The following is a 25,424-nucleotide window of genomic DNA, read 5'->3' as shown; positions in this document are numbered from 1 at the left end:
AATGTCTAGGGATGAATAGGTTATAGTGAAGAAATAAAGCCTTCACATTTTTGTGCAGTTTATGACAATTAGACAGACTTTCTACCATCAAATTCTCAATAAATTGAGCAAACAAACAAATAAATAGGCCTAATAATAATTCTTCAAAACAATTCTAACTTTCTAAACATTTTGCACTTGAGTTTCTCTGTAATTCTCACTACTGTCATTACAGCATCACTGTTCAGTGTACATTGAACGCAGTATAAAATCCTAATGTACAAATCTTTTACAAAAAGATTTTGTGATTTTTGAGGGGCTGAATTATTTAAATCATGTCTCTATAATTTGTACGTATCTATAATTTGACAATCAATTTCTTTTGTAAACGTATATAGCTGGTTATTGTGGATCAATAACCTCATGACATCAGATCTGCTGTGACGTCACAGACAACTTTAAGAAGAATCAACTGACGTGCAACTCTTTTTTCTAAAGTTAATATGGTCAGTAATCTATGCATAAAGGATATAATCTGTCTTTTTGAAAACCCAAACAAGTCTTTAGAATCTACTGTTAACTAAAATTCCTGATTTCATATGTGAAATAAAATATTTAATCAAATCACTAAGAACAATTGATAACAGAAAATGTACATCTTTTTTGAAAAAATATGATGAGATCTTTCATGTACCATGATTTATATTTCTGCAGCTTATTATTTGTATGTTTTTTTCTTTCTTTTGCATTTTCTTTCCTTTTTTGTCCTATGATGGTGTAAAATTGACTTTTGTTTATTATATGAATTTCGGAAATGTTCCAGGTTTCAAAGCAATGTATGTTTGCACTTTTGTAAGACATTTCTTGAACGTCACGTTGCAACTCACATGTGGGACGAGGGCGCCTCCTTATGGTGATGAAGAAGGGCATTCAAAGAAAACAATCGGAAAACATTTCACAAAGAGTAAAGACACAGAGGTTATGATAAAGACAGTCAAACTCGTTTCGTTTTTAGGAAACCTGACAGAAAAAATTAAAACGTTTAAAAATATGTAAATTGTAGTTCAATTGCTCAAGTAAAAAGGAGAAATATAGTAGTTAAATAACTTAAATTAACTTGTTTAATAACTTAAATATCAATTCTCAAACTAAAGAAGAATAAGCTTCGTATTACCCTTTTAATGCCACAGACCGTAAAGACAATACACGAAGAGTTTATAGAAAATAAATCCCATAATATTCTATAAATAAGTGCTACTGGTTCCATGTAATGTTTGCGTGAACAGACTGGTTGCAGTACTGACTAAATACGTACAGGTGGCAGTATTTCACTCTTTGGTTCAGTTCATCAAATCTCTAATTGATTGGATTTACAAACTCACAACCTGTGCAAGTTCATGCAACACTTTCTTCAACCATCTTTAAAACAAATTTCAGTGTTAGAATTTTGTTCAAATGACCACTAACCATGTTTTCATATAATAGTTTCCAGCGTGGCAGTAAAGTGTTGCAACGTCATTTCAAAGTGAGAAAAACTGCTTTCAGAGAGCATCAGAAAAATGAAGGTGTTTTGAAAGACACCAGATGAAGAGGAGGGACGTTACGCTGGCACAATCACAACTTCTCATCCGTCTCTGCAACAGCAGTCGTTGCGTGGAGACTGGACAACATGAGAGAAAGAATGAAACATACATGAACACATGTCATTCAAACAGGATTGAGATGTGAATTTGTCACTATGGTACGGTGGAAGAAAGATGTGAAGGAAAAATGCCATTTGTATTATGAATGAAGAAAAACAATGTGAAGGCAATAAAACGTACACCAAGTCTGATCAGATGACGTGACATGAGAAAACAAAGTATAGAAGAGGGTCTTACTCAGCTCAATTTATGATTATGAGCAACCATCTTCTTTTGTACTACTTTAGCATTTTACAGCCTGTCACTCAGAGAGAGAGAGAAACATTACAAGCATAAGCAGCATAAACATCTCTTAACCTCCCCTAAATAAAAGTAATCTTTCTGTGATGGGAGTGGGGTCACAGTGAGGAGGGGGGGGGTTAAGGCGGACCGTCTGGATCGCTTTACGGCCGATGGACCCTCGACCCCCCTCCCTGTCTTCCAAACAATGAGGATTAAACTCCTCTTGTTCTGAAACTGTTAATATAGCAGCACATTTCTGCCATCGAGCTGCTTCATAAACATCACAGATGTCAAAGTGGACGCTATGGACTGAAATGTTATAGACATTATAAAAGCCAAAAACCATAACGTTATAGAGTGAATCTGAGATTTGCTAGACTTCCTCAGGACCAGATGAACTATAATCTCTTTTAATTTCCTCAGGGCTCGAAATATCGTTTCCATCACTCGCACAAACTGTTTACAAAAAGACATCCCACAACAGGAATAAAGCACTGAATCTTCAGCACTTTAACTTCGTGTCGTACACAGAGCTGAAGTCTAGAGAAGTCACAAGAATCTGGACAATCAAATAAACAAAAGCATTCTGCAACTACAGATGCAAGAACATTCAGTTTAGTACCGTGTGCTTGCAGCTTGTTTGCTAGAAATAAAAGCAAACACACAAAAAAACTGTGGCATTGAGACACATTTCTAAATGTCTATAAACTCCACACACACTTTTATTGTGTGGGGATGCAGGTCTCTCCACCCACCCGCAAACACACACCGGGTGTCTCAGAGAGGGGTTAATACGGCTTTAGGGCCACCTGCTGGCTCTGCATTGATATACATGCAGATATGTTGAGATTCATTTACCACACACACGGCAAACTCACTGACACACAACTATTTGTGTACATGTAAATGCAAAAAATAATGAGGTAATTCTGCAGTAATAGTAAAGCTAGTAAACCATTCTTTAAATGTCTTTAAAAGCCACAAATACACTGTAAATGAATAGGCTGACAGATGGTGTAAATATGTCAGTCAGTCATTTTTACTTTACCTATTTATTATTCACAAAAATAACTTGTCACACTGAAAATTATTTAATAGATTTACAGTTCAGAGAAAATAAAATGTCATTTACGTATAATGTTTTAACAGTGTCTAAACCGTATCATTTGTAAACCGGATGTTCTGCTCTCTTTGTCTTAATCACTGTCACATGTAACACATTTGTCAAGAATACTAAAAGAAGAATCGAAATAAAACAAGAATTAAATAAATAAATCTATATAAATGTTACTTTTTTACGAATCTTTGCTGTATGAACAGGATCAACATTCTGAGTCTGGGAATATCGATTAACTATTTTCATTTCTGAACTGTAAAAGTGTACATGATCAAAATTATGAACAGTTATTTTGGTCGCCTGTCAAGTTGAATTTCTGAATTATTATTATTATATTATTCATCAGAATTATATTACACTATATTTTATAGGTTATAGGTTATAGGTTATAGGTTTTGTTTTGTTTTGTTTTGTTTTGTTTTGTTTTGTTTTGTTTTGTTTTGTTTTGTTTTGTTTTGTTTTGTTTTGTTTTGTTTTGTTTTGTTTTGTTTTGTTTTGTTTTGTTTTGTTTTGTTTTGTTTTGTGGTATGGTATGGTATGGTGTGGTATATTATATTAGCACCTATTGTACTTTTGCTCTTTGTGTGTCATATCCCTTATTGCTCCCCGGACTCTTTGTAAGTCGCTTTGGATAAAAGCGTCTGCTAAATTACTAAAATGTAATGTAAATAATAATTATATTATATTATATTGTATCATATTAATTATTATATTGTATTGTATTGTATGGTATGGTATGGTATGATATGATATGATATGATATGATATTATATTATATTATATTATATTATATTATATTATATTATATTATATTATATTATATTATATTATATTATATTATATTATATTATATTATATTATATTATATTATATTATATTATATTATATTATACCATACCATACCATACCATACCATACCATACTATACTATACTATACTATACTATATTACATTATACATTATATTATATTATAGAAGTATTCAGTCTGCACAGATTGCTCAGGGCAAATCGAAAAGTCTGATAAGTCTGTCAAACACGACGCGCGTGACGCAGAAAATTAATCAGTCGGAAGGAGTCGCGCGTTGGAGCGTCACCAGAGCGCGTGCCGTCCGCATCATTAATGGATTATTGAACGTATGTGAAGCGATCAGTAATAACTCTGTGTTTCAGTGACAGATTGAGACTGTGGCCGTTATGTCAGGCACACGTCCCAAAGAAAAAACACGTTGAACTGTCTGAAAGTAATTCATCTCATTGGATATTTCCTTTACACTATCAGTAGTGTCAGTACAGCAGTTTGATTTGAACTTTGCGTTTCGGCAAAATAAAGAAAGAAAGAAAAACATCGCAGAAATTCTAACGGATTTAATGTTTGTAATGAAAGGCCAGCTGTGTTGGTTTTAATAAAACTACTAAGAAACAACTTGTCGAAGGGTTGGGGAATCCATATAATAAGAATTACAAAGGCTCTATAGTTAAATAAGTGCAACCTTTCATTGTGCATCTGAAGGATCTTCATTTGATGTGCATTGGAAAAAGCAACTTTGTAACAGATGACACATTGCTTTATCTAAATAGCTCATCGACACTTTTTAAGAGGCTCAGCACGTCAATCTAATTACCGGCTACAACCAATTACGCACAATAGCCTCAGGAGTGTCAATAATGTCAGGCTGAAATTAAAATTTGCCTTAAATTGTATTGTTTCTGGCTAAGCTGCTCTTCGCATTTTAATGGCAAGCTCATTAAAATGGACAAGTGGAGGCCCATTAATACAAAGAATGGAGAAGTTTACAGGTCTGCGTCATTGTTTTTCGCCAAAGGGCCCTTTGTTATCAGCAGTATTTATCTTGTCCACAGTGGTCTTTGTCTTTGCAAATGACCCCCAACGAGGCTGTCTACCTCGGAGACAATTAGCCTGTCCTCAAACGTGTTGGCTACTATGTGAGCGCTGCGCCTCGTTGCGTCTCTACAAATGACTGAAGGGTTTTGTTTTAGGAGGCGTTCCAATTATGATGTCGAGAAGACCCCCCTCTCGCCCAAGCCAACGAACTAGTTTAACAACTAGCTCAGCCAGTCATCTGCTATCATCGCTCGATATATAGAAGAGACAGCAGCTCAGGGGAGTAAACGGGTTTGCGCACTTGGCCACCGGAGTCTGTCTACGATTTATCTTAACCAAAACGCGAACATGATGTCATACCTTCAACAAGCACCTTACCCCGTCAACGGGCTGAGTTTAACCACCGCAGGAATAGACCTGCTGCACCAGTCCGCAGCTTATCCAGGTAAAGACAAATGCGTTTTAACTATTGACTTAGAAAATGATAATGATAATAAAAACACGGGTCTTGGATATTTTGAATGTGAATGCAATAGAAAGCATTTTTAAAAAGCACTCAAAACACAACATTTATCCCACAGCGACTCTGCGTAAACAGAGACGAGAGCGCACAACCTTCACTCGAGCGCAGCTGGATATACTGGAGACCCTGTTCACAAGGACGCGCTATCCAGACATCTTTATGCGGGAAGAAGTGGCCTTAAAAATCAATTTACCTGAATCTAGAGTACAGGTATGCAACAATCACAGGTCACAAGTCATAAAATGTGTTATTTAGAGTATAAAGGCCTGTCTTCAAGTGAAGGCAACTTTTGGGCACTAGAGGTCTTTATGCGAAAAAAATACTAAAGTCGTTAAATGAACAGTACCTTTTTAACTGTAAGCATAGAGCAATTTCGTTTCAAGTTGATATTTCATACGTTACGATAAAAATATCTATATAATTGTGCATGCGCACACACAACTCACATTGACATTACTGTGCAGGTTTGGTTCAAGAACCGAAGAGCAAAATGTCGCCAACAGCAGCAGCAAAACGAGAGCAGCGCGCAGACCTGCAACAAACCAGTAATGAACAAGAACTCTCCAGTCAGAGAAAGGACTTCAAGCCCTTCCAGCACCTCCTTACCGGCCACATCCAGTCCGACCGCCCCAGTGTCCATATGGAGCCCCGCATCCATCTCTCCAGTCTCGGACCCACTTTCTTCCTCCTTATCTGCCAACATACAAAGATCTTACCCCATGACATACACCCAGGCGCCGGGATACAGCCAGGGCTCGATGTCATACTTCAGTGGAATGGACTGCGGCTCTTATCTCGGGTCTATGCATCATTATCCACTCACCGGTTCGGCGCAGGGTTACGCGCCCACGGGTCTCGGGATCAACGCACCCTCGGACTGCTTGGACTACAAGGACCAAAGCGCTTCGTGGAAGTTCGGTTTCAACTCAGACTGTTTGGATTACAAAGATCAGACGTCGTCCTGGAAATTCCAGGTGTTATAAAATGCACAGAAAGTCAAAGAAAGTGAACTATTATCAGCTGTTTGTTAAAAGAACAACTGCTCACCATTTTGCAGTCTATTGAACTCTTTCCATGGCAAATAACCTTTTTCGTATAAGAAAAAAGTGGATGTTGTGGACGTTGAATGTTCTTTTACCTGTCAGTAAGCATTACAATTGAAATGAATTATGAGAACAATTGTGCAGAATGTGTTTGCACAAAGAGAACCAAGAAGAGAAAACATCATCTTTAACTTGAGCGCACATGTAAACCGTCTTTGATCAATGTATAGTTTTCAAACGCACTACTTTTGTATTTATTTATTTGTAAAGATTTTGTAGTTTTGGTTGCGTATCAGTCTTCTGTGTTGTTTTTATTGTTCTTCTGTATTATTGTCTGTTGTGCTGATTAAATGTTCTCATGAGTAAAACTATTTTATGTTCGGTTACCATAAATGTGTTGTTAACAGACTTGTAAAGGTTCAAATAGTTTGAATTAGATTGAAAACTGTATGAGTTTGCCTGATTTGATTCGTATGCAGACAACACACACATATACGGGCTGACTGTACAATACTTATCTTGGGACGAAAAACTATGTTCGTTTTAAAATATAACCATTTGGATCATAAACCATTATTGGAAACGACGTAATCATTTCAAATACAATTTTACAATAAAAGTGAAGCGTCACGGGCTCATTTACAACTACTTCACAATTAAATGTATTGACATTACAACAGATATACCTAATATATTCAGTCTGCAAACATGAAACTCCCAATTATAAAATATATAGTCATATACAAATATGGTAATTGTATTTTGAGATGTGACGTCAAGGTGCAACAAACACAGTTTAATTCCTGAAACAAATAGATTATTGAATCTGAATCCTCTTTCATTCTTTACTGACGGATGATCAAGTCAAACTCATAGAAACTTGAACAAGCAAAACGTTAACATGAACGAATTCAAAACGAAAAAAATAAATAACAATACGCGGCTCAAACAAGACTCTACATTTAAGGTGGAAATATTGAGACGGACTGTTCAATGACTTCATAGGAAAGAGGATGTGTAATGTCTTTGCTGCTGGTCGCATTGTCAGGAATCCACAAGTGTCCTGCTGTGATGATGATGTTATCAGACCCTGATGGGCTAATAAACCTTTATTAACATTTATACACTGCCACACTTGTAAAACAGCAACACATTTCAAGGCAGCTAAGTGCTGGTATATGCATTATTTTAATCACTATGCATTTGAGTTTGTTAAGATCAATTGGATCTTGGCATGGGTTTGATCCCCACCAAAACGTATAGATCTTAAGGAAATGTCTATCACTTGTGTATGCACAAGAGCTGCTTGATTCGACCTAACATAATGGACTTAAGTAAAGATGATGTGAGCCACAACATTCAACTGAAAGCGTTTAACGTGCTATTAAACAACAACAACTTGTTTAACCTACAAGTTGCAGCAGCATGTTAAATAAAAGCATGAAAACGGCGGTTTTACCGTCCACTTCTTCTGCTCAGGCTGTGTTGAGTCATTCCCTACATGTTGTTCCTTAAAACGTGACTAAATGTGGGTAATTTCATTATAGAAATGAATAACCTCGTGTAGAGCAAACATTGGGGCGATGCAATGGGAGAACACATAAGCAGATGGAGGAGAACAAGAGGAGCCTGAGATAGTTTTGAGCATCAACAGGTTTCCACGTGTCTGTGTGTGTGTGTGTGTGTGTGTGTTTGGATGTAGGCATCATGTTATGAATGCTGGCACGTGTGTTGAGATGCTTTCTGCTGATGCATGTAGACCTCATTATGTGGAGATAATAAACATGTGTTTGTGTGGGTGTGTAGATGCAACAAGCGTGCTCATGCAGAATGAATCAAGCGCAGACACACGCGTGACCACCTGCTCCGGGATTAGCGTGCACGCGGATTACATGCGTCACAATGGTAACACACTACTGTAAAAACAACTAAAAGAGTTTGAATGCTGGCCTAAATGACAATTATGGGATGATTAAAATAAACATTAAAAAAGCAACATAGGAATGCAGCAACCACACATAGCACCCTTAAAGTCCCAGTGAATTTAAAATGACAATGTCTACTTGTATTGTAAATAGTTTATCAATGTGGCTCATTCTCTTTTTTAGTCGCCCTCGTAATCTTTAGTTAAAACCTGAAAATGTGCTTCCGTCCTGTAATGACTGTCCATAGATGAAGTATTTTGGACGGCTTGGTCGGAGTTGCGACACACGCATAGACGTCCGTTGGAAGAATGGAATGCGGAAGTAACTCGTGTCATGGAAGGCTCTAAGAGGGTATGCATTGACGTCACTATCCCACGTGAACACGCCGGGACAAGCCCCCCTTGAGCGCCATGGACACGTTCCCCTGAATGGTAAAACACTGAGCAAAATGGCTGAGGAAATTAGGAGAAACAAAGAAATCGGGACTGAAACATGCAATTATTTGCTGAAAATACAAGCAGCTGGACTCGATGGCGATGACTTACAAAGGAATCAGGTGTTCCTGCACACTGAAATGTTGCACAGAACTGCGTTTCCTGATATTACATTTTCAGTGATCTTTGTGACTTGCAATCATTGGTTATTATGTGAAGGTCTTAACATAATTTAAAATTGGTATGCACCGATGATCATAGAAGCACAAGAAACAGATGAATGCATGCATACTGTTAATGTATTGCACATTTTGCATCATTCCTAGTGAAATTATACACACAAAACTGTTTAATACTGTCTCTGTAAAACTCAAGACAAAATGTTAATAGAAATGTAATCAACATAGTAATAACTGCATATATTTATTTAGTGTTTAGTGTTGGTATTTAGTGAAATTTGTTGCAAAAATAGCAGCTTCCACTGTCGCTTAAACCCATTCAGACTGACGATTGCGAGCTCCTTGAATCACGTGACCACGGTGCAGTGAAACAAAGTGTGTCGCAACTCTGATGTTCAACGGCTCTGGGACCCCCCCTTTAAATGTCAGTATGCTGCCGGTTCCATTTCAAAATGCAACGGCTGTTTTTATACATCCAATCAAATCGCAGAGAAAGACGAAAGCCACGCCCATTGTTTTTCTCATTTAAAATTCCATTTCACTCGGAAATGCGTCAAAATACAACTTCCGGTTCAGAGGTAACAAACCCCCAACAACTACCAGGAATTGTTTATCACAATTATACCTTTAAAATCACTAATGTTACTTACTCTTAAAATAACAGAATAGAACAGAATACTAAACATTGACAAGCCTCCTAACATTGTAATTTTTATGTAAATACATGAAAGCTTTATTTCAAGCTTTACTTCCATTATCCAGTCCACACAAAGCATGCTGGGAATCGTCATTGGAATATATAATTAAATTCATTGATTTAAGTGACTTGTTATTTTTGTGTCCCTGGAACTCAAAATATCAAAATAGTTAAACACACTTAAAAGTTGTAAGATAAATGAACTTTTTCAGTGTTGCATACAGTTTGCATATTTTAAATAAATCGATAATACTGTTCGGGAATACAGTGTGGCAAACAGGCGTATGTTTATAATATGCAATATTTAGGGATTTGCAAAGTTTAGAATAATAGCAAACTTATGAAAAGTATGAAGTAAAACAAATCTAACTTTCAGAAATATTAGTTTGTATAAAATTTGTAGAAATGCTCATTTTATGCGTAATTTTATCAAGCAGTTTATTGAGATCTTACATACAGAATTCTAGTTAAAGCTTAGTATTGAAATGAAAATGCACAATTATGCCTTTGTCTATAGGAGTCATTTCAGACATTGAAGCACACACTTTCAGATCAAAAGATACGTTAGGTCAAGATAAACATTTCGCTCAGGAGACTAATAAACTTTTTTGAGATTTTAGAGACACAGAGAGAAATGTTTTCCACTGGGAGTCTTATTTTCACATCTCTTTATACAGGCTTTTTAATATAACGTAACATTTTTGTGGAACAACTGCGTCCTCTACTGGTTGATGTTTGTTACAGTTTTAAGGACCTAAAAGTTCCATATAATTATTGTCGGCTTCATGTAAACGTATATTAAAAACACTGCTCTGCATATATTTTGAAAAGAAAACTTTTATTCATGTAATGCGATTGTCAGTGCACCTTGGGTTTGGGCATGAGTTTGGCCGGTCTGCTTTGTGAATGAGCAGCCTTACAGGTTTATGTGCAGTGTGGCAGTGCTTAAAGTCTCCATTCTTATCAGAGAAAGATGCGTTTTATTCAACGGGTCAAACACAAGGTGCAGTATTTTGACATCTCATTCATATTGAACACAAAATCTGACAACACTCAAACCGTTTAATGACAGCAGATCAATCACATTTCATTCATTGATTCCAACCGAGAGTTTTTCTTTAATTCTAAGAGATTCAAAGCATCCAGTGTGGGACTATATCCAGAAGAATATACAAAAGTCCTACAAAGAAACACAGACCCTCAGGATGAAGAGAACAGATCCAGTGTGTCATTTCTCAGGTCCGGTAAAGACCAGCGGGAAAAATCTTTATAGCTTCGCGTTTTGAATTTGCACTGGAAACGCCTCTCCTGCTTGCGATACAGGCACATGCACGACACTCTGCTAACAGACTCTGGAACTTGTGTAAACTTTGACTAGTGTAAACCTGAGCTGACCTGTTCCCAGGTCAAGAATGGGACAAGAACAGCATTTTCTGGAGGTTGTTTGGAAGACTACAAACTGTCCTTACACTAACACAAGATCTGAATTTGCCAATACACCACTGAAGCATAGATTCTACGTAACACAGACTTTCATCTTGGAGACCGTGCACCGGGAAATAACACGTTCACCCAGAAATTCTCTCACCTCGTGTCTTTTCAAACCTGTTTGCTGTTATTTTTCCCTGGAACACAAACGTCTTAGTTTAAAGATTTTTACAGATGTAGTTTCTATGAACTGAAAAAGAAGCACATGAACAGAATGTCTGCCATACAGGTTTGAAACGGGATCAGTGAACAGAACTCTCATTTATATTTTAACTTTTCGTGTACTGTATAAGGATTTGAGAAAAGAAACAGGGCCACTGCAGCAAAGTCCTGCTTGTGATGCCTTGGAAAAAAAATGTAAGAATGGCACAAGCAAGCACGCTCTGAGGTTTGCATTGAATCAAGCGTGCACTGAAACAGGTGCTCTCCGAATCATTGAATCAAGCGAGCATTGGATCGAATGTGTACTCTGAATCAAGTGCACACTGAATAGAGCGAGCACCGGATCCAATGTGCACTCTGAATCAAGCACATACTGAATCGAGAATCACTAAATCATGCATGCATTGACTAAAGTGCGCATTGAATCAAGAGCCCACTGAATCTTTGAATCAAGCGCACACTGAATCAGAACACACTAAATCAAGAATGCATTGACTAAAGTGCGCATTGAATCAAGAGCCCACTGAATCTTTGAATCAAGCACACACTGAATCAGAACACACTAAATCAAGAATGCATTGACTAAAGTGCGCATTGAATCCAGTGCACACTGAATCAGAACACACTAAATCAAGCATGCATTGAATCAAGAGCCCACTGAATCTTTGAATCCAGTGCACACCGAATCAGAACACACTAAATCAAGCATGCATTGAATCAAGAGCCCACTGAATCAAGCACACACTGAATCAGAACACACTAAATCAAGCATGCATTGAATCAAGAGCCCACTGAATCTTTGAATCAAGTGCACACTGAATCAGAACACACTAAATCAAGCATGCATTGAATCAAGAGCCCACTGAATCTTTGAATCAAGCACACACTGAATCAGAACACACTAAATCAAGCATGCATTGAATCAAGAGCCCACTGAATCTTTGAATCAAGCGCACACTGAATCAGAACACACTAAATCAAGCATGCATTGAATCAAGAGCCCACTGAATCTTTGAATCAAGCGCACACTGAATCAGAACACACTAAATCAAGCATGCATTGAATCAAGAGCCCACTGAATCTTTGAATCAAGCACACACTGAATCAGAACACACTAAATCAAGCATGCATTGAATCAAGAGCCCACTGAATCTTTGAATCAAGCGCACACTGAATCAGAACACACTAAATCAAGCATGCATTGAATCAAGAGCCCACTGAATCTTTGAATCAAGCGCACACTGAATCAGAACACACTAAATCAAGCATGCATTGAATCAAGAGCCCACTGAATCTTTGAATCAAGCACACACTGAATCAGAACACACTAAATCAAGCATGCATTGAATCAAGAGCCCACTGAATCTTTGAATCAAGCACACACTGAATCAGAACACACTAAATCAAGAATGCATTGACTAAAGTGCGTATTGAATCTTTGAATCCAGTGCACACTGAATCAGAACACACTAAATCAAGCATGCATTGAATCAAGAGTCCACTGAATCTACAGATCAACAGATCTGATTAAATGTGCACTGCGGGTACAGAATCTTTGAATCAAGCGTGCACTGAATAAAGTATGCATGAATAAAGAGTGCCCCAAATCTATGGATCAAGCACACACTGAAATGAAGCGAGCACTGAATCAAGCAAGCAAAGAATCAAGTCTGTACAGAATCAGAGCGCACCGAATCAAGCTTGCACTGAATCAAGCAAGCAAAGAATCAAGCTTGCACCGAATCGTTTATTTAAGAGTGCATTCCCAATCTTGCAAATGCTCTGAATCATCTGATAACGTTAAGGGCACAGCGCACACTTTAAAAAAGGTAAAAAATAATAGTTGTTTCTGTCGATAAAAAAATAGGGTCTTAAACTGAGGTCTGTTCTAAAGCTTGTGAGGTAAAGTAGAGCGTTTCTATCTCTTAACCCTGCGATATAAAGCGTAGTCAAGTGCTTAGTTTATAATGTTCAGAGGTGCATAGTGCAGGCGTGTGTGACAGTAAAGCCAAATATATGAGTTTAACGTAACACTTCGCAATCACTTTCATCAATAACACAGTCGGTAACAGGACCGACATCAGAGGTTAAACGTTATGCACTTATTGAAGAAAGCTTTCATTAAGTGTTAGTCTTTTGTCGAGTGAAAAAAGGAGTGCAGTGAAGTTCAGCGTAAAAGAAGAGAATCATCGGAGATCCAACTGAACGATAGCACCAGGGAGATCGGAGAAAGTAACCACTGGAATTGTACATTCATCATCTCGGTCAACAGATGGAGTACTGGGTATCTTCTCTGACCGGACACAGCGAGTCATTGTGTCATTACCTGTAAGCTCTCCTGGACTCAAATCATATCGTGTACATAAAATAATCGATTTAATATTTATAGAATCTATATACCGCTATATGTGAAACACCGTATATAAAACAATCCGACCCCGGGTCAAAAGTTTAGTAACACAGTCATGTAGAAAAATATGACATCTCGACGACTACGATACATACGGCGACTTCATTGAAACGCTAAAACCATCTAAAAAGGAAAGAACAATATAAAACAAAATCACAAGGGCTAGACTTCTCGTGAGGTGTGGAGACCTTCACGCGAAGGCCGGATTCAGCCATGTTCAAGGTATAAGCTATAGGAAGCACATGGCTGGAACCGTTTGCATCTCTCTGTGTCATCTAGTAGCTTCTACACTGTTTATTGCTAAAAAAGAAATCAAGTGTTATAAAGGAATTGTACTTTCTAGCGTGTTGTGTGAGATCGCGTAGGTCACAGGTCGTGTACTGCGAAGGTGGCCGTAGGAGGGAGATAGAAGGCAACCGTGTTAGTTAAGTGTCACCATAGCTTGCCATTCAAAGCGATTGAAGAGTGAAGGCCGTCACACCACAATACTGCTTTTCTTTGGACTCGAGGAGACGACTAAAGATTGTTTTAAAACTCAATGCTGCCTTCAAGTCCTTCTTGGAAGTTTCCATTGGCAATCATGTGACTATTTTTCGCTCTTTTCGCAAAACACTACACGCCACTCCTCATTTCAACTAGTCAAGCTACAAGTGGTTAGGTAAAAATAAAAGTGGGGAAATTTGTAAACTATATAACACCCTGTATATTTTCATAGTATATAGTTATGCAGTCATATAGTGTTACCGAATACCGCATTAAACAGCAGGTGGCGGGATAAACGTAAAAAGACGTTACACTAAATAAGAGAAAAGGCCATAATTAGTATTTAAAATCAAAATTGTAGAAATAAAAAATAGTTTAAAAAGATATAAAAGGTTTGTATCGGGAAATCATCTTTTCTGATATGCATAAACTATATGCACAAACAAATATAATGGAAGTGAGATTTGCTTATATCAAGTCATAGAGAGACAGAAAGAGAGGGAGAGAGAGTTTTAGATCATAAAATGGGACATAAAAATACGATCAAATTTGATAACAGTTGAATTGTCGTCAATCTGATGGTCACTTATTAGTGAGCTGCGGCCGAATTCATGAAACTGTCCTTAATAGAAAATTTAGGATTGTTCTTAAGATAAATTATAGGAAGTTCGTAAGCGTGATTCTCAAGAAGCTTGAGAATATTTTCTGAACAACATCTATTTTTCGTAAAAATAAAATGACATGTGCACCCGCCTGCTCGCGAGGTAACTATTTCTCCATACAATAACATTTGTGTTACAAGCACCTACGCATTCTTATGTGATGTGTTAAACGGCGTTTACGATCTTTTAGCATGTTAGCAAGCGTTATAATATCATATTTATCATAATGCTGTTTGTTACGACTCTATAATATTTGTGACCCTCTCTGTTTCTAGTCACTTAATGTAAAAAGCACTCCGCTTTTTATGATGAAAGTTGTGGTGAGACCACATCATTATTATATCAGTATAAACATTCCTCAATGGCAAGTAAACAGAAAAACTATGATTCTGGCTCAATGCGATACACACAGTCACGTGTGAAATAAAATATACATGGTTTAAGACAACTCTCTTAACTTTAAGAGGATATTTACGTTTCGAGAATTTGGATTTTTCTTGATTTTTTCCCAAAGTACAAAATGTAAGAACTGTCTTTTTCGGTAGTACTTGACATTCCTTCATTCTTTAGGATATAATATGGCAGTTACGAAGAATTTTCTTAAGAAAGAGTTTTGTGAGTCCGGTCCAAAATTTTTAAACGAATTTGCGTCTGCTACGTTTCTCAAGAAACATTTTTAACCTTTTTTCCTGGTACATCCAATCGTCATTCTGACTTGAAGGCAGCATAACTCGCTTATGCCGAGCGATCTGTGCGCTTAAAACCAAAAAACATAATGCAAATTCACAATGATAATGTAAAACATTGGCACAGGCATCACGGTCAGAATCACGGGAAGCCCCCCCGTTCCCCTCCTTCGGCCACCTTATCAATCGATGGGACCCTGGAAGATGAGGCGCGTGTAACCGGGGCCACCCGACAGCGGGGCCGAGCAGAATGGGCACGTGGGTCGAAAGGCGTGGGTCCCGTGAGGCAGTGGCGTCTCCGCCCAATATCTGGCCGTCTTCTCCGAACACACGTGACCGCAGGGCACAAAGGCGTGTGTGGGGGCACCTGCGTCCACGTAGAAGGCAGGCTCGCAACCCAACCACAGGGGAATGTAAGGCCCGACCGTCCGACAGAGAGGGCACTCCCGACGGCCCCCGGTGCCTCCACAGGACCCTTCCTCTCGTTCGCGATGGCGTTCGGGTCGCTGCCCCCAGTCGTGTCGACCGTGGACGTGGCCGCATGCTAGGTAAGCCCATGGCTGACGTTCCTCCAGACTGTGGCTGCGGGGGAGGCTGGGAAAGGCCAGCGTGCTCAGACCCACGGGGCACTGCGGGCGAGCAGCGTTCAGCTCCAGACGCAGGGCGTCCAGGTGTCGCAAGGTGGGCGCTTTTAGCAGGCCTTCAGCAGTGCGCCACAGCAGCGTTGCACCACAGAGATCCACCAGAGAGCCGTCCTGCAGAGCGCTGCTTTCACCTTGAGCCTGTGGTGACATGAAAACACTGATGACCAAGACTCACCCGTCAGGAGAGGTGACATCTTGTGGTTAAAGATCTGGGTTGGTAACAGGGGCCGCACAGAAATTGCCAGCAAATGTTTGGTTACGCCAGATCTTTAACCACCAGGTTAAAGCAAAACAATGACCTTAAAGGGATAGTTTACCCCCCCAAAAAAAGATATTTCGAAGAATGTCAATAACCAAACAGATCTCACCCCCCATTGACCTCCATAGTATTTATTTTAAACTTTGATAAGAACTCTTTGTAGAGATGAACGATTAATAGTTAAAAGATCACAATCTCCATTCAAATAAATAGTTGGTGTAGGTTAACCATGAAATATGTAATAATTTTGAAGCAAAGTCCTACCTAAATAAAAGAAATTTGTCAGAAGTAAATGATGTATTACTTTTAGTCGTCATTAAGAATGGCAAATGACTCTTAGACTACATTCTTCCAAATATCTTTCTTTTGTCAAAGACATTTATACTTTTTTGGGTGAACTATCCCTTTAAAATGATACACAAAAAGCAAATATTGGCTACAAACATGAATGAAATTAAATTAGCTTTCTGAATAAAGATCGGAGGGATTAAATAGAGCTAGCTTAAGCTATTAAATCATTTCTGTCAATTGACAAGTTAAATAAAAAACGTAAATATTAGGTATATCGCAATAAAGTAAATAAAGTTCAAGGCACAAAATTCACTGGAAAAAACTAAAAATATGACATTATAAAATGTATTACTTTAAATTAAATAATATTTCATTTACAATTAAAATAAATAATAAAACAATGACAAACGTGCATATGTGAATGACTTAAATTTCAACTAAAACCAAAATGTGATGTATAAATACTATCAAGACAATTATATAAATGTATTAATAAAAGTACAGTAAACAGTTGTGGATACAAGTTTCAAATTCCTGTGGTTTACAACTGTGACGCACATACATTTTAGTTGTTATAAGGTATATAAATAACTTTACAGCGGACACGACTGGCACCACAAAACAACAGCATGTTTTTAATGGATTTGTCGTGTCGCCCCGCATCCAGTGTGGACAATAGGGCTGGGCAAAAGAAAATCCATTCATGGTTTTTAAAATTCTCGAAAGCTGTGAATCGATCCACATTTCCACAAGCACTGAATGTTATTGCTACTACTATCCCCTAGATGACAATTTTCCCTTTACAACGGGTGGATGTTACAACAGGGAGCATATCGTTCATTCATTCATCGCTTAATGAACATGACGGATGAAGAAATGTCGTGGAATTTAACATCCCCTTCACATAAAAGGCTGTACAATAGTTTATATGATATCAGCCCCTCTTTACAGCTAATGTTGTGAAATTTAGTTTGTTGAACTGCATCTTAAATGTAAAATAACCGTTCTGTTTCAATTTGCCCAAGTGTGTTTAAAATGTATTATCTGACATCATTTACTCGCCCTCGAGTTGTTTCAAATCTGTATACAATTCTTTGTTCTGATGGACACAGAGACAGAAATGTGGCAGAATGCTTGCAACCAAACATTTCTTGATCACCATTGAAGGAAAAAATTGCTTAGTAGATTTCTTTGCTCTATTGAACACAGAAGATATTTTCAAGAATGCAGGAAAGCAAACACTTTTTCGACTACCATTGTCATTTGATCTACTATGGTAGTCAATGGTGGCCAAGAACTGTTTGGTTACAAAGCACTCAAGCAAATATCTTTCTCTGTGTTCATCAGAACAAAGACTTTTATACAGATTTGGAAAAGCTCGAGCCTGAGAAAATGATGATGTTTGGGTGAAGTATCGCTTTAACAGCTTCAGGATTTAAAAGCTTCACTCGATCCAATTCTAAAATTTCCCTCCGTACTTTGTTCTTTTGTATAATAATCATTAAATCTCAAAATTCTTTTTGACTGAAACTACAATGTCAAAATCATGTTCATCACATTTACCAGCTGTCCACGCAGAGGACCGGATCTGGTCTCTCGGAGGGCGTAGACGTCCCCGCAGACCGATATCTCTCTCCACAGGCCCTGCGTGGGATCTTCTGGAAAACCCTGAGGATGCATCACAAGCACCCCGTTGGTCGTCAGTCCATCCATGTGCCCATCCGGATTCTTCCATTTTGTAGCTTTTTCCTATACGGGAGAAACAGACCATAAAAAGTGTCAACTCATTTGACAAAACAAGAGGTCTAGTTCTCAGAAGACAAAATATAAACTGGAAGATTTATTCCAGACTTAATACCAACCCCCAGGAAGATGTTTTTGGAGGAATCAAAGCCAGCAGCGAAGATTCGGGCGGTGTAAGGAGGGTTCCGGTCACACACCACCCTGCAGGCGAAGCGAGAGATGGTGCTGGGCGCAGACGAAGATTCTTCGCTCTCTTTTGGGCAGCCGGGTGTATCGGTCACCACAAAGTCTATGGGACTCTCAGTGGAGCGGCCGATCTGCAGAAGAAAAATATTTGACTGTCTCACGGACTGTTCATACCAAGGATGATCTTTTTTTAATCATTCGAATCTTAAGGGTGAGAACACAACAACGAAAATATCGTTCTTATCTAAACATACTAGAAAAACAGTTTTTTAGATATTCTTTAGTTATGAGAACAGATGAAAACATCATTTCTTCTTATTACACGGCGCGTCGATATGTTTGATTCGTGACATTTGCAGGTTTGTTATTCCCAGATGTCTTTTAATAACATACGTGACATTATATTTACAAATGATTGAACCAAATTGCCTGTTCGTGACATCTGAACGTCTTAACATTGAACGGCATTTCCCCACGGAAGGTCTGCATTCGGTAACAATGAGCTAATGAAATATTTCATGTCTGTTTTTTCTCATGTGGCAAGTACAAGATCACACTGTCTGGGCTCATTTCTGCGATAACAACCGGCTGCCTGTACATTATCCCTTACATAACGTACGCTGATATATATGCAGAATAGATCTAGGAAGATGCTTTCAAGAAAAAACGGTCAGTTCACATTTCAATCAATATTCAATCTTCCGGCTCACCTGGAACATGTCGGTGTTGTTGTCATGGCAGTATTCCACAACCACTGTCTGATTCCTGGAGAGAGTGAAGGAGATGCTGTGCTGACCCCTGCTGTTAACCGCCTGAAACAAAAGGTCACGTAGGTTTGCAAACGCACGGTGCACCTCAAGAGCTTGAACAGTGACGGTAAAGACATCTTTCTTTTAATGTACGCACCTTGCTGTCGTGTGGGTTGCTGAGGATGTGCACAGCGCTCGGCTTGACGCCGTTGGCTTTTGTCCTCCTGAAAAGCGCAAAGCGGCTCCTCTTCCGACCGTGATCTCCGCATGGCAGAGAGCCATTATACCTGAACGGTAGAGAGAATAACGTTGGTTTGTCTTCTTAAACTGAACAACTATAAGTATCGATAAGTATAATTTTTTTAGGATTTGGTGTTGGGGACGCCACGAGCCTAAAGACTGTAGAGTGTAATAAGCACATTTCAATTGATATGAACCGGTGGTACTCAAGAGCTTCTCCGCAGATTCTAACAAGTTCTCTGACACTCCAACAAACAAACATCTGCCGCTTCCGCTGAAAAGTCAACAGTATTCTCAAGCATCTGTTTCTTCTCAAAGATGAACAGACATGAACGGTTTTCTGTGGAATTCACTCATTACACCAAACAGATGGTAAAATATCCCATTTCCTCACACAGAACTAATGTGCTCATTGATAGATAAGTTCACCCAAAAAGAGATTTCTGACATCGTTTACTCATCATTGAATTCTGTCAAAGAACATTCGTGGTGATCTTTAAAACATGAAAAAGTTTAAGGGGCAGTTCACCTCAAAATAAATTATTTGATCATTATCCCACCCACAGTTAGCAACATCTTTCCTCATAGAAAGAATAGTCTACAAGTTCTGTCTTTTTGCCAAAAGGAAATCCAGTCATACAGGTTTCGAGATACTTGGGAAAACAACACCTATAAGAGAAATTTTGTTGTGATTCTCAAGCAAACGTTTGCTCCCCTCCAAAAAGCATTTCCCACCCTTATTCTTACCAAGGAGCAGAATCGAGTGCAGACATAAGAATAAACATCATTTGCATACGCGTGACGCCACGAGACACAAGACCTCAGTATGTGACAGAAAGACCCTTTTGTTTTCGCGGTAGCTATCAGTAACACGACTAGACCTGCAGCTGCATTCATCCCCAAAAACTTAGTTTCAAATGCAAGAGGACGCAGCTGCGCGCAGAGAACATAAAACTCATGCGCTACTGATATCGCTACCTCATTATGATGGGATATGATCATGTCTCAATGTGCATTTATTGCAGAGATGGTGCATTGTCCTGTAAAATTCTGGAAGTAAGGCGCTGTAAATGCATCGACTGCGGTCAAAGTGCCAGTTCAGCATTGAGACAGGCTGCAGCAGAGCGAGGGTTCGCATGAGCGCGCACACACACAGACTGAATGAAATATTCAAACACCTTTGCCTTTAAATAGTTTCATTCTGACATGTCAGCGGGCAGATGTGTCGCCAGGACAGCAATTGGGCTGTATAATGATACACTGAACTTGGTTATCTGAATGGTGCAACACTTGACGCATTGACACTGTGGGTGTTATGGCTGATAAATGCATTGTTTGGTTTGTACTGTATTTGCGATTGATGGTGTAAATGGTCTGAGCTGGTCACTCTTGTAAGAGATTGCTTAGATCTCAATGAGTTTTTAATCTGGTTTAATAAATGGAATCTCTGTGATCTCACCTCTAAAGAGTTTTGTATTATCCGCAAGTTCAAAATGGCTTTGAAAAGCAACAGCACACCTCGCCTCAACAATCCTTCATGTTTAATTAACACTTGGAGATTTGTTTAAATGTTACCCAATGCACAAGCAACATTAATGGTGACGCTTGACTCAGCAAACACAAGTAATGATACTCCAGCGAGACCGCTAGAACGACAGAAAAGAAATGTAATAAAGATGGGCTTGTAGACTGTGGGCTAGATTCGCGTTCTCCAGAGGCGCTATGAATACGAGCGCAAAGAATAACACAATATAAATTCCAAAAAAATCCATCACGCAGACAACAGGAAGTAGGCCAAGGCGGCATTACAGAGTCACTGGAGTTTTCCTTCTCCCTCAGATCCGAGTCCAAAGGCCAAAAATGCAGATCAGGGTGTGATTAACGCCGGATCCGGTCAGATCAGCATGCACGGTCACCGCTAACATTTGGCCGTGCCAGCGAGGGTTGGGGGGCACACGAGGAGCGAAGCATCCCGGGAGCAGGTGGGAGATTAACATCATTTAAATTCACTCCGGGACATAAGCATCCCGACAGTCTCTCTCACATCTAATGGAACATGTGAACATTAAACGATTAATTTCTCTCAAGAAACATTTCCTCATGTGAAGCATGTGACTGGAAACATTTCCTGAATAGGTTTGTCTCACGCTCACAGCTTTCTAAAAGATACTCGAAATAGTTTTGTCATCTGTTCCCAGTTTAACAATTTGACCGCTTGACTGATAAACACAACGATGTGTTGGAACACTGTTTTGGTGCCGATCGATGACTATTATTGTTAACATTGTTTTACTACAAATGAATTGTGGTGAGACCATTGCAAATCTGCTGTTATTATTTTAATTCAAATAAACAATGTTTGTTTTACCACACCTTTACTGCAGACACCATGGTTAAACGATGTCTGAATTCATAGTGAAGTTGTGGTGCCTACAAATCCAACACATGCCTAGGCTATTATAGATATTTTCCCTATTCACATATTTGTTACTACTAACTACGACAATTGGCAATAACCGAGTGCCAATTCTATAACCACAAGTTTACTTCAAATGTAATGATTCGTTTGTGCTTACTGTGGTTCAACAATCGTAACCATGTTTTTCATTTGTAGTAAAACCTTGCTTAGTTTTCCTAAGACATCAAATTGTAAACGACATTACATTAAGCATCAAATCTACAGCACATCTGTCAAGCACAAGTTCACAACTTCCTCCAGTCACTTCAGCCCAAAACCCGGCCTAAAAACAATCCCATATCCTTCAGCACGACAGTGGAGAGGTGCTGATAACAATAAGCTTAATAATGTCACTTTAAATATGAAAAAACGCAGCTGGTGTGAGTAACACATGCGGATCAATGGCACAAGCGCGCACACGCCTTCGCAAACTCGCGCGTAATGTTGCAACATTGTAACCGATGCGCGGAGATGAAAGCTGCACGCGATTATTGTAGCGAGTGCGTGTGTGTGTGTGTGTGTGTGTGTGTTTCTCACCCGAGGATCACCAGTTCACCGTATTTCACCGGATCTTTTGAGCGGGCATGTTCGTCCTGGTTCGGCTGCAACATGGGACTGGACACACCGTCACTCTGGTCCGCGATCGGCGTTACGCGACCTGATCAAGTAGCGTTAGAAGTAACTCAAACTATTAAAAGCGACCGAACACGCGTGGAAATCCGCAATGCATGACTCTTCCGAGGGTCCGAAGCGTAAATATTCGAAATGGATTCGTTCATCGGGTCCAAGCGGCGGCGGCGGCGGAGGAGGAACAAGCAGCTCACGGCGGAGTGGATCGAACCAACCGCGCGGCCGGGGCGGGGCTTCCGAAACCTCTCAAATGTGTAGCTGGTTTAAAAGTCGTTTCGTCTTGTTTGTGGTTTAACAGTCTCTTATGGATTGTGATGGTCTAGCGTCCAGAATTTATAATCTCGCAGGATCTTGGTGACGCGCGCGTGTTTTCATTCATAAAGTCACCCCCCTCTGATCTGAGCTGGATGACGTGCGCCGGATCGCCTTGAAGCATTACGTCACTGTACAATAGTGTCTGCTGTCTCACATAATATGATCATCTGAAAATTTAATAAAGAGGAAACTAAATATAGTTTGACAACCGGGTGGAGCTGATGTATTGATATATTTAAGTGGTCATGAGCAAGATGTTCCTATATGTATTTTTATTTGATTCATTATTAATATTTATTAATACATTTCTGTTTTATATGCATTTGCTTTCATGTAAAGCGACTTGCAGTGCATTAAATTTATAAAATGATTAGATTTTCTCGGGGATCGACCCATGACATTGACTGCTTTGATGCTGTCTGCTTTGTTGATTGCAATTGGAGTACACCGGATCAACATTTCACTGCAAGTGGTACATGTTTACAAAGTGAATGTGACAAATAAAAATCTTTAATCGTCAACTTTTACCTCTTGTAACACGCATAAACACGTGTACTGTAAATAACAATGTTAACACATGATCACTGTGTAAACGAACATTCAAACACGGATCAGTCACTCTTGAATCATAAACCCCATGGTGCTTTTGATTTGACCTTCCGTCATTCCTATCATGAGTTCATGTCTTCAGAAAGTGTACACTTCACTGTAAAACATTCAGAGCCAAGCTCACTATCGTCCAGGGACTAATGACGGACCATGCCTCTTTTAATGCTTACAAAATGTTTTTTGTTTTTGTTAGTTTGCTCTCCTTCTTAAAGGGATACTTTACCCCCAAATTTTAATGTTGTCATCGTTTACTCACCCTCAGAATGTTTCAAACCGGTAGATATCTGGAAGATCGTCCCTACTATGGCAGTAAATGGTGGGTGAGATCTGACATTCTTCCAAATTTATAAAGGTTTGCAATAATCTAAGGGTGAGTAAATGATGACAGAATTTCCATTTTTGGGTGAAGTATCCCCTACATATAAGTGTTATGGTGACGTGATATTCCAATAAATAAATAAAACATTTCAATTAAAAGAATATTGTTTCATATTCAACATTACTTTGTATAACACATTAAAAAATAAATTCATTTCTTCTTATCTAATTTATCAATAACATAAATGTTTTGTATTTTTTGTAGTAAGACATACAGGACTATGCTTAAAGTTTTGCTTGTAGGTTTACTCCAGACATTTAAGGGGATTTTAATGAAAACGCTCAAAGCTGATTTACTGATCACACTTTACCGCCGTCATACTGAAGCCTGTTTGCCTAACGGTGGCTTAGGAAGGAAGGAAGTACAGCTGACGCTCATTTTGTTCTCTTTTCCCTGGATTGTTTTCTGTCTTCGTGAGAACACAATACTCACCGCACAGACTCCAGTCAGTCACCACGGAAACCAGAGACATTTCCAGCTCTGTAAAGCTATCTGGTCTGCTCCTCCGCTTCTGAGGGACCCCTAGAAACCAAAGACAATCCAGTCACGCTTCTTATTGAAGGTTCAGCCAGAATGAGACTGATGCAAAATATTAAAATATTTTTTTACGGGTAAATCACAACCCTAAGTATTAAACTACATCACACTGAAGTTATTATAGTGTTGATTTGAGTATTATTTTGTTTTTATTCATATTTTAATTAGCATTTATTATTAGTTAATTTTCATGTTAATTTTGGTTGAAGTTTTAACCATTTTGGAATATGCTTTTGTCATTTTATAATTAATTTGTTTATTGTTCATGTTGCTATATGAAATTAATAAATCTTTATTTTGGTTTTTCATTTGTTTTTTTGTTTATTATTATACTTTTGGTGCTTTGAACTTATTTCAGTTTATTTTTAAGGCAACATTTTTCCTTTTGTGAAGTTTTCCCAAAACATTTAGCCCCGTATTTGATATACCCTTACACCAAAGTCTGTAATGTGGTACCGAGTTCTGTAATGCAAACACGACACATTATACTTCAGAAAATGTAAAAATCTAGTTCACGCACACATAACTTACTAGTACTAGTTCACAGGAATAGTGATTTAAAGCTCAAGGATTACAAGACATGAGTGTTATAGGATCAGTCTGTGCTGGCAAACAAACCTCATTGTGTCACAAAGGAACTTGAAACCCGGTCCTTTTCATCAGCTTGTAACAACTGTATCCTGTAAAACAAGTCATACCTCATAAAAACATCACACATCACACAGATTAACACATCAAAAGTGATTTATACAAAATGTATATCTAACGTTTCACTGAATCTAATGACAGCCTTCCATTATAATGAGTTCAGACTGTTGAACCAAAGA

The 25,424-nt window shown here is 38.6% G+C and overlaps 2 protein-coding genes across 3 annotated transcripts; one reads left to right on the top strand and one right to left on the bottom strand.

The window, feature by feature from the left end:
• Nucleotides 1-5,213: 5,213 nt before the first annotated feature.
• Nucleotides 5,214-6,371, top strand: LOC306905126 (homeobox protein OTX2-like; the record flags this gene model as incomplete). 2 transcript variants are annotated; one of them, XM_079475525.1, is made up of 3 exons in its annotated part: nt 5,214-5,310; nt 5,447-5,598; nt 5,853-6,371. In XM_079475525.1, 3 exons carry the CDS (start codon nt 5,214-5,216, stop codon nt 6,369-6,371), a joined length of 768 nt encoding a protein of 255 aa, XP_079331651.1. The 2 variants fall into 2 exon arrangements, with proteins under 2 accessions (XP_079331651.1, XP_079331650.1); XM_079475524.1 differs by having other exon boundaries at nt 5,402-5,598.
• A 4,120-nt stretch (nt 6,372-10,491) lies between these two features.
• On the bottom strand, nt 10,492-23,039 carry LOC306904443 (E3 ubiquitin-protein ligase pellino homolog 2). The gene is made up of 6 exons (XM_079474340.1): nt 22,665-23,039; nt 19,587-19,716; nt 19,391-19,492; nt 18,614-18,811; nt 18,315-18,500; nt 10,492-16,339 (listed from the first exon to the last, which is right to left on the bottom strand). The coding sequence occupies exons 1-6, from the start codon at nt 22,736-22,738 to the stop codon at nt 15,740-15,742; spliced, it is 1,290 nt and encodes a 429-aa protein (XP_079330466.1). The 5' UTR covers nt 22,739-23,039; the 3' UTR covers nt 10,492-15,739.
• Nucleotides 23,040-25,424: the final 2,385 nt, after the last annotated feature.

This window comes from Barbatula barbatula (assembly GCF_947034865.1).
Source record: "Barbatula barbatula genome assembly, chromosome: 15".
Taxonomy (NCBI): Eukaryota; Metazoa; Chordata; class Actinopteri; order Cypriniformes; family Nemacheilidae; genus Barbatula; species Barbatula barbatula.
Note: the sequence above shows the minus strand (reverse complement) of the source record. Positions and strands in the feature narration are given on the sequence as shown.

Coding starts and splice junctions, on each gene's coding strand:
- LOC306904443 (XM_079474340.1), bottom strand. CDS start 22,738: ATGTTGCAGCCGAACCAGGACGAACATGCCCGCTCAAAAGATCCGGTG. Junction 19,493..19,586: donor GCAACCCACACGACAGCAAG/GTGCGTACATTA, acceptor CTTTTGTTTCAG/GCGGTTAACAGCAGGGGTCA. Junction 16,340..18,314: donor GTCCTCTGCGTGGACAGCTG/GTAAATGTGATG, acceptor ATGTCACCACAG/GCTCAAGGTGAAAGCAGCGC.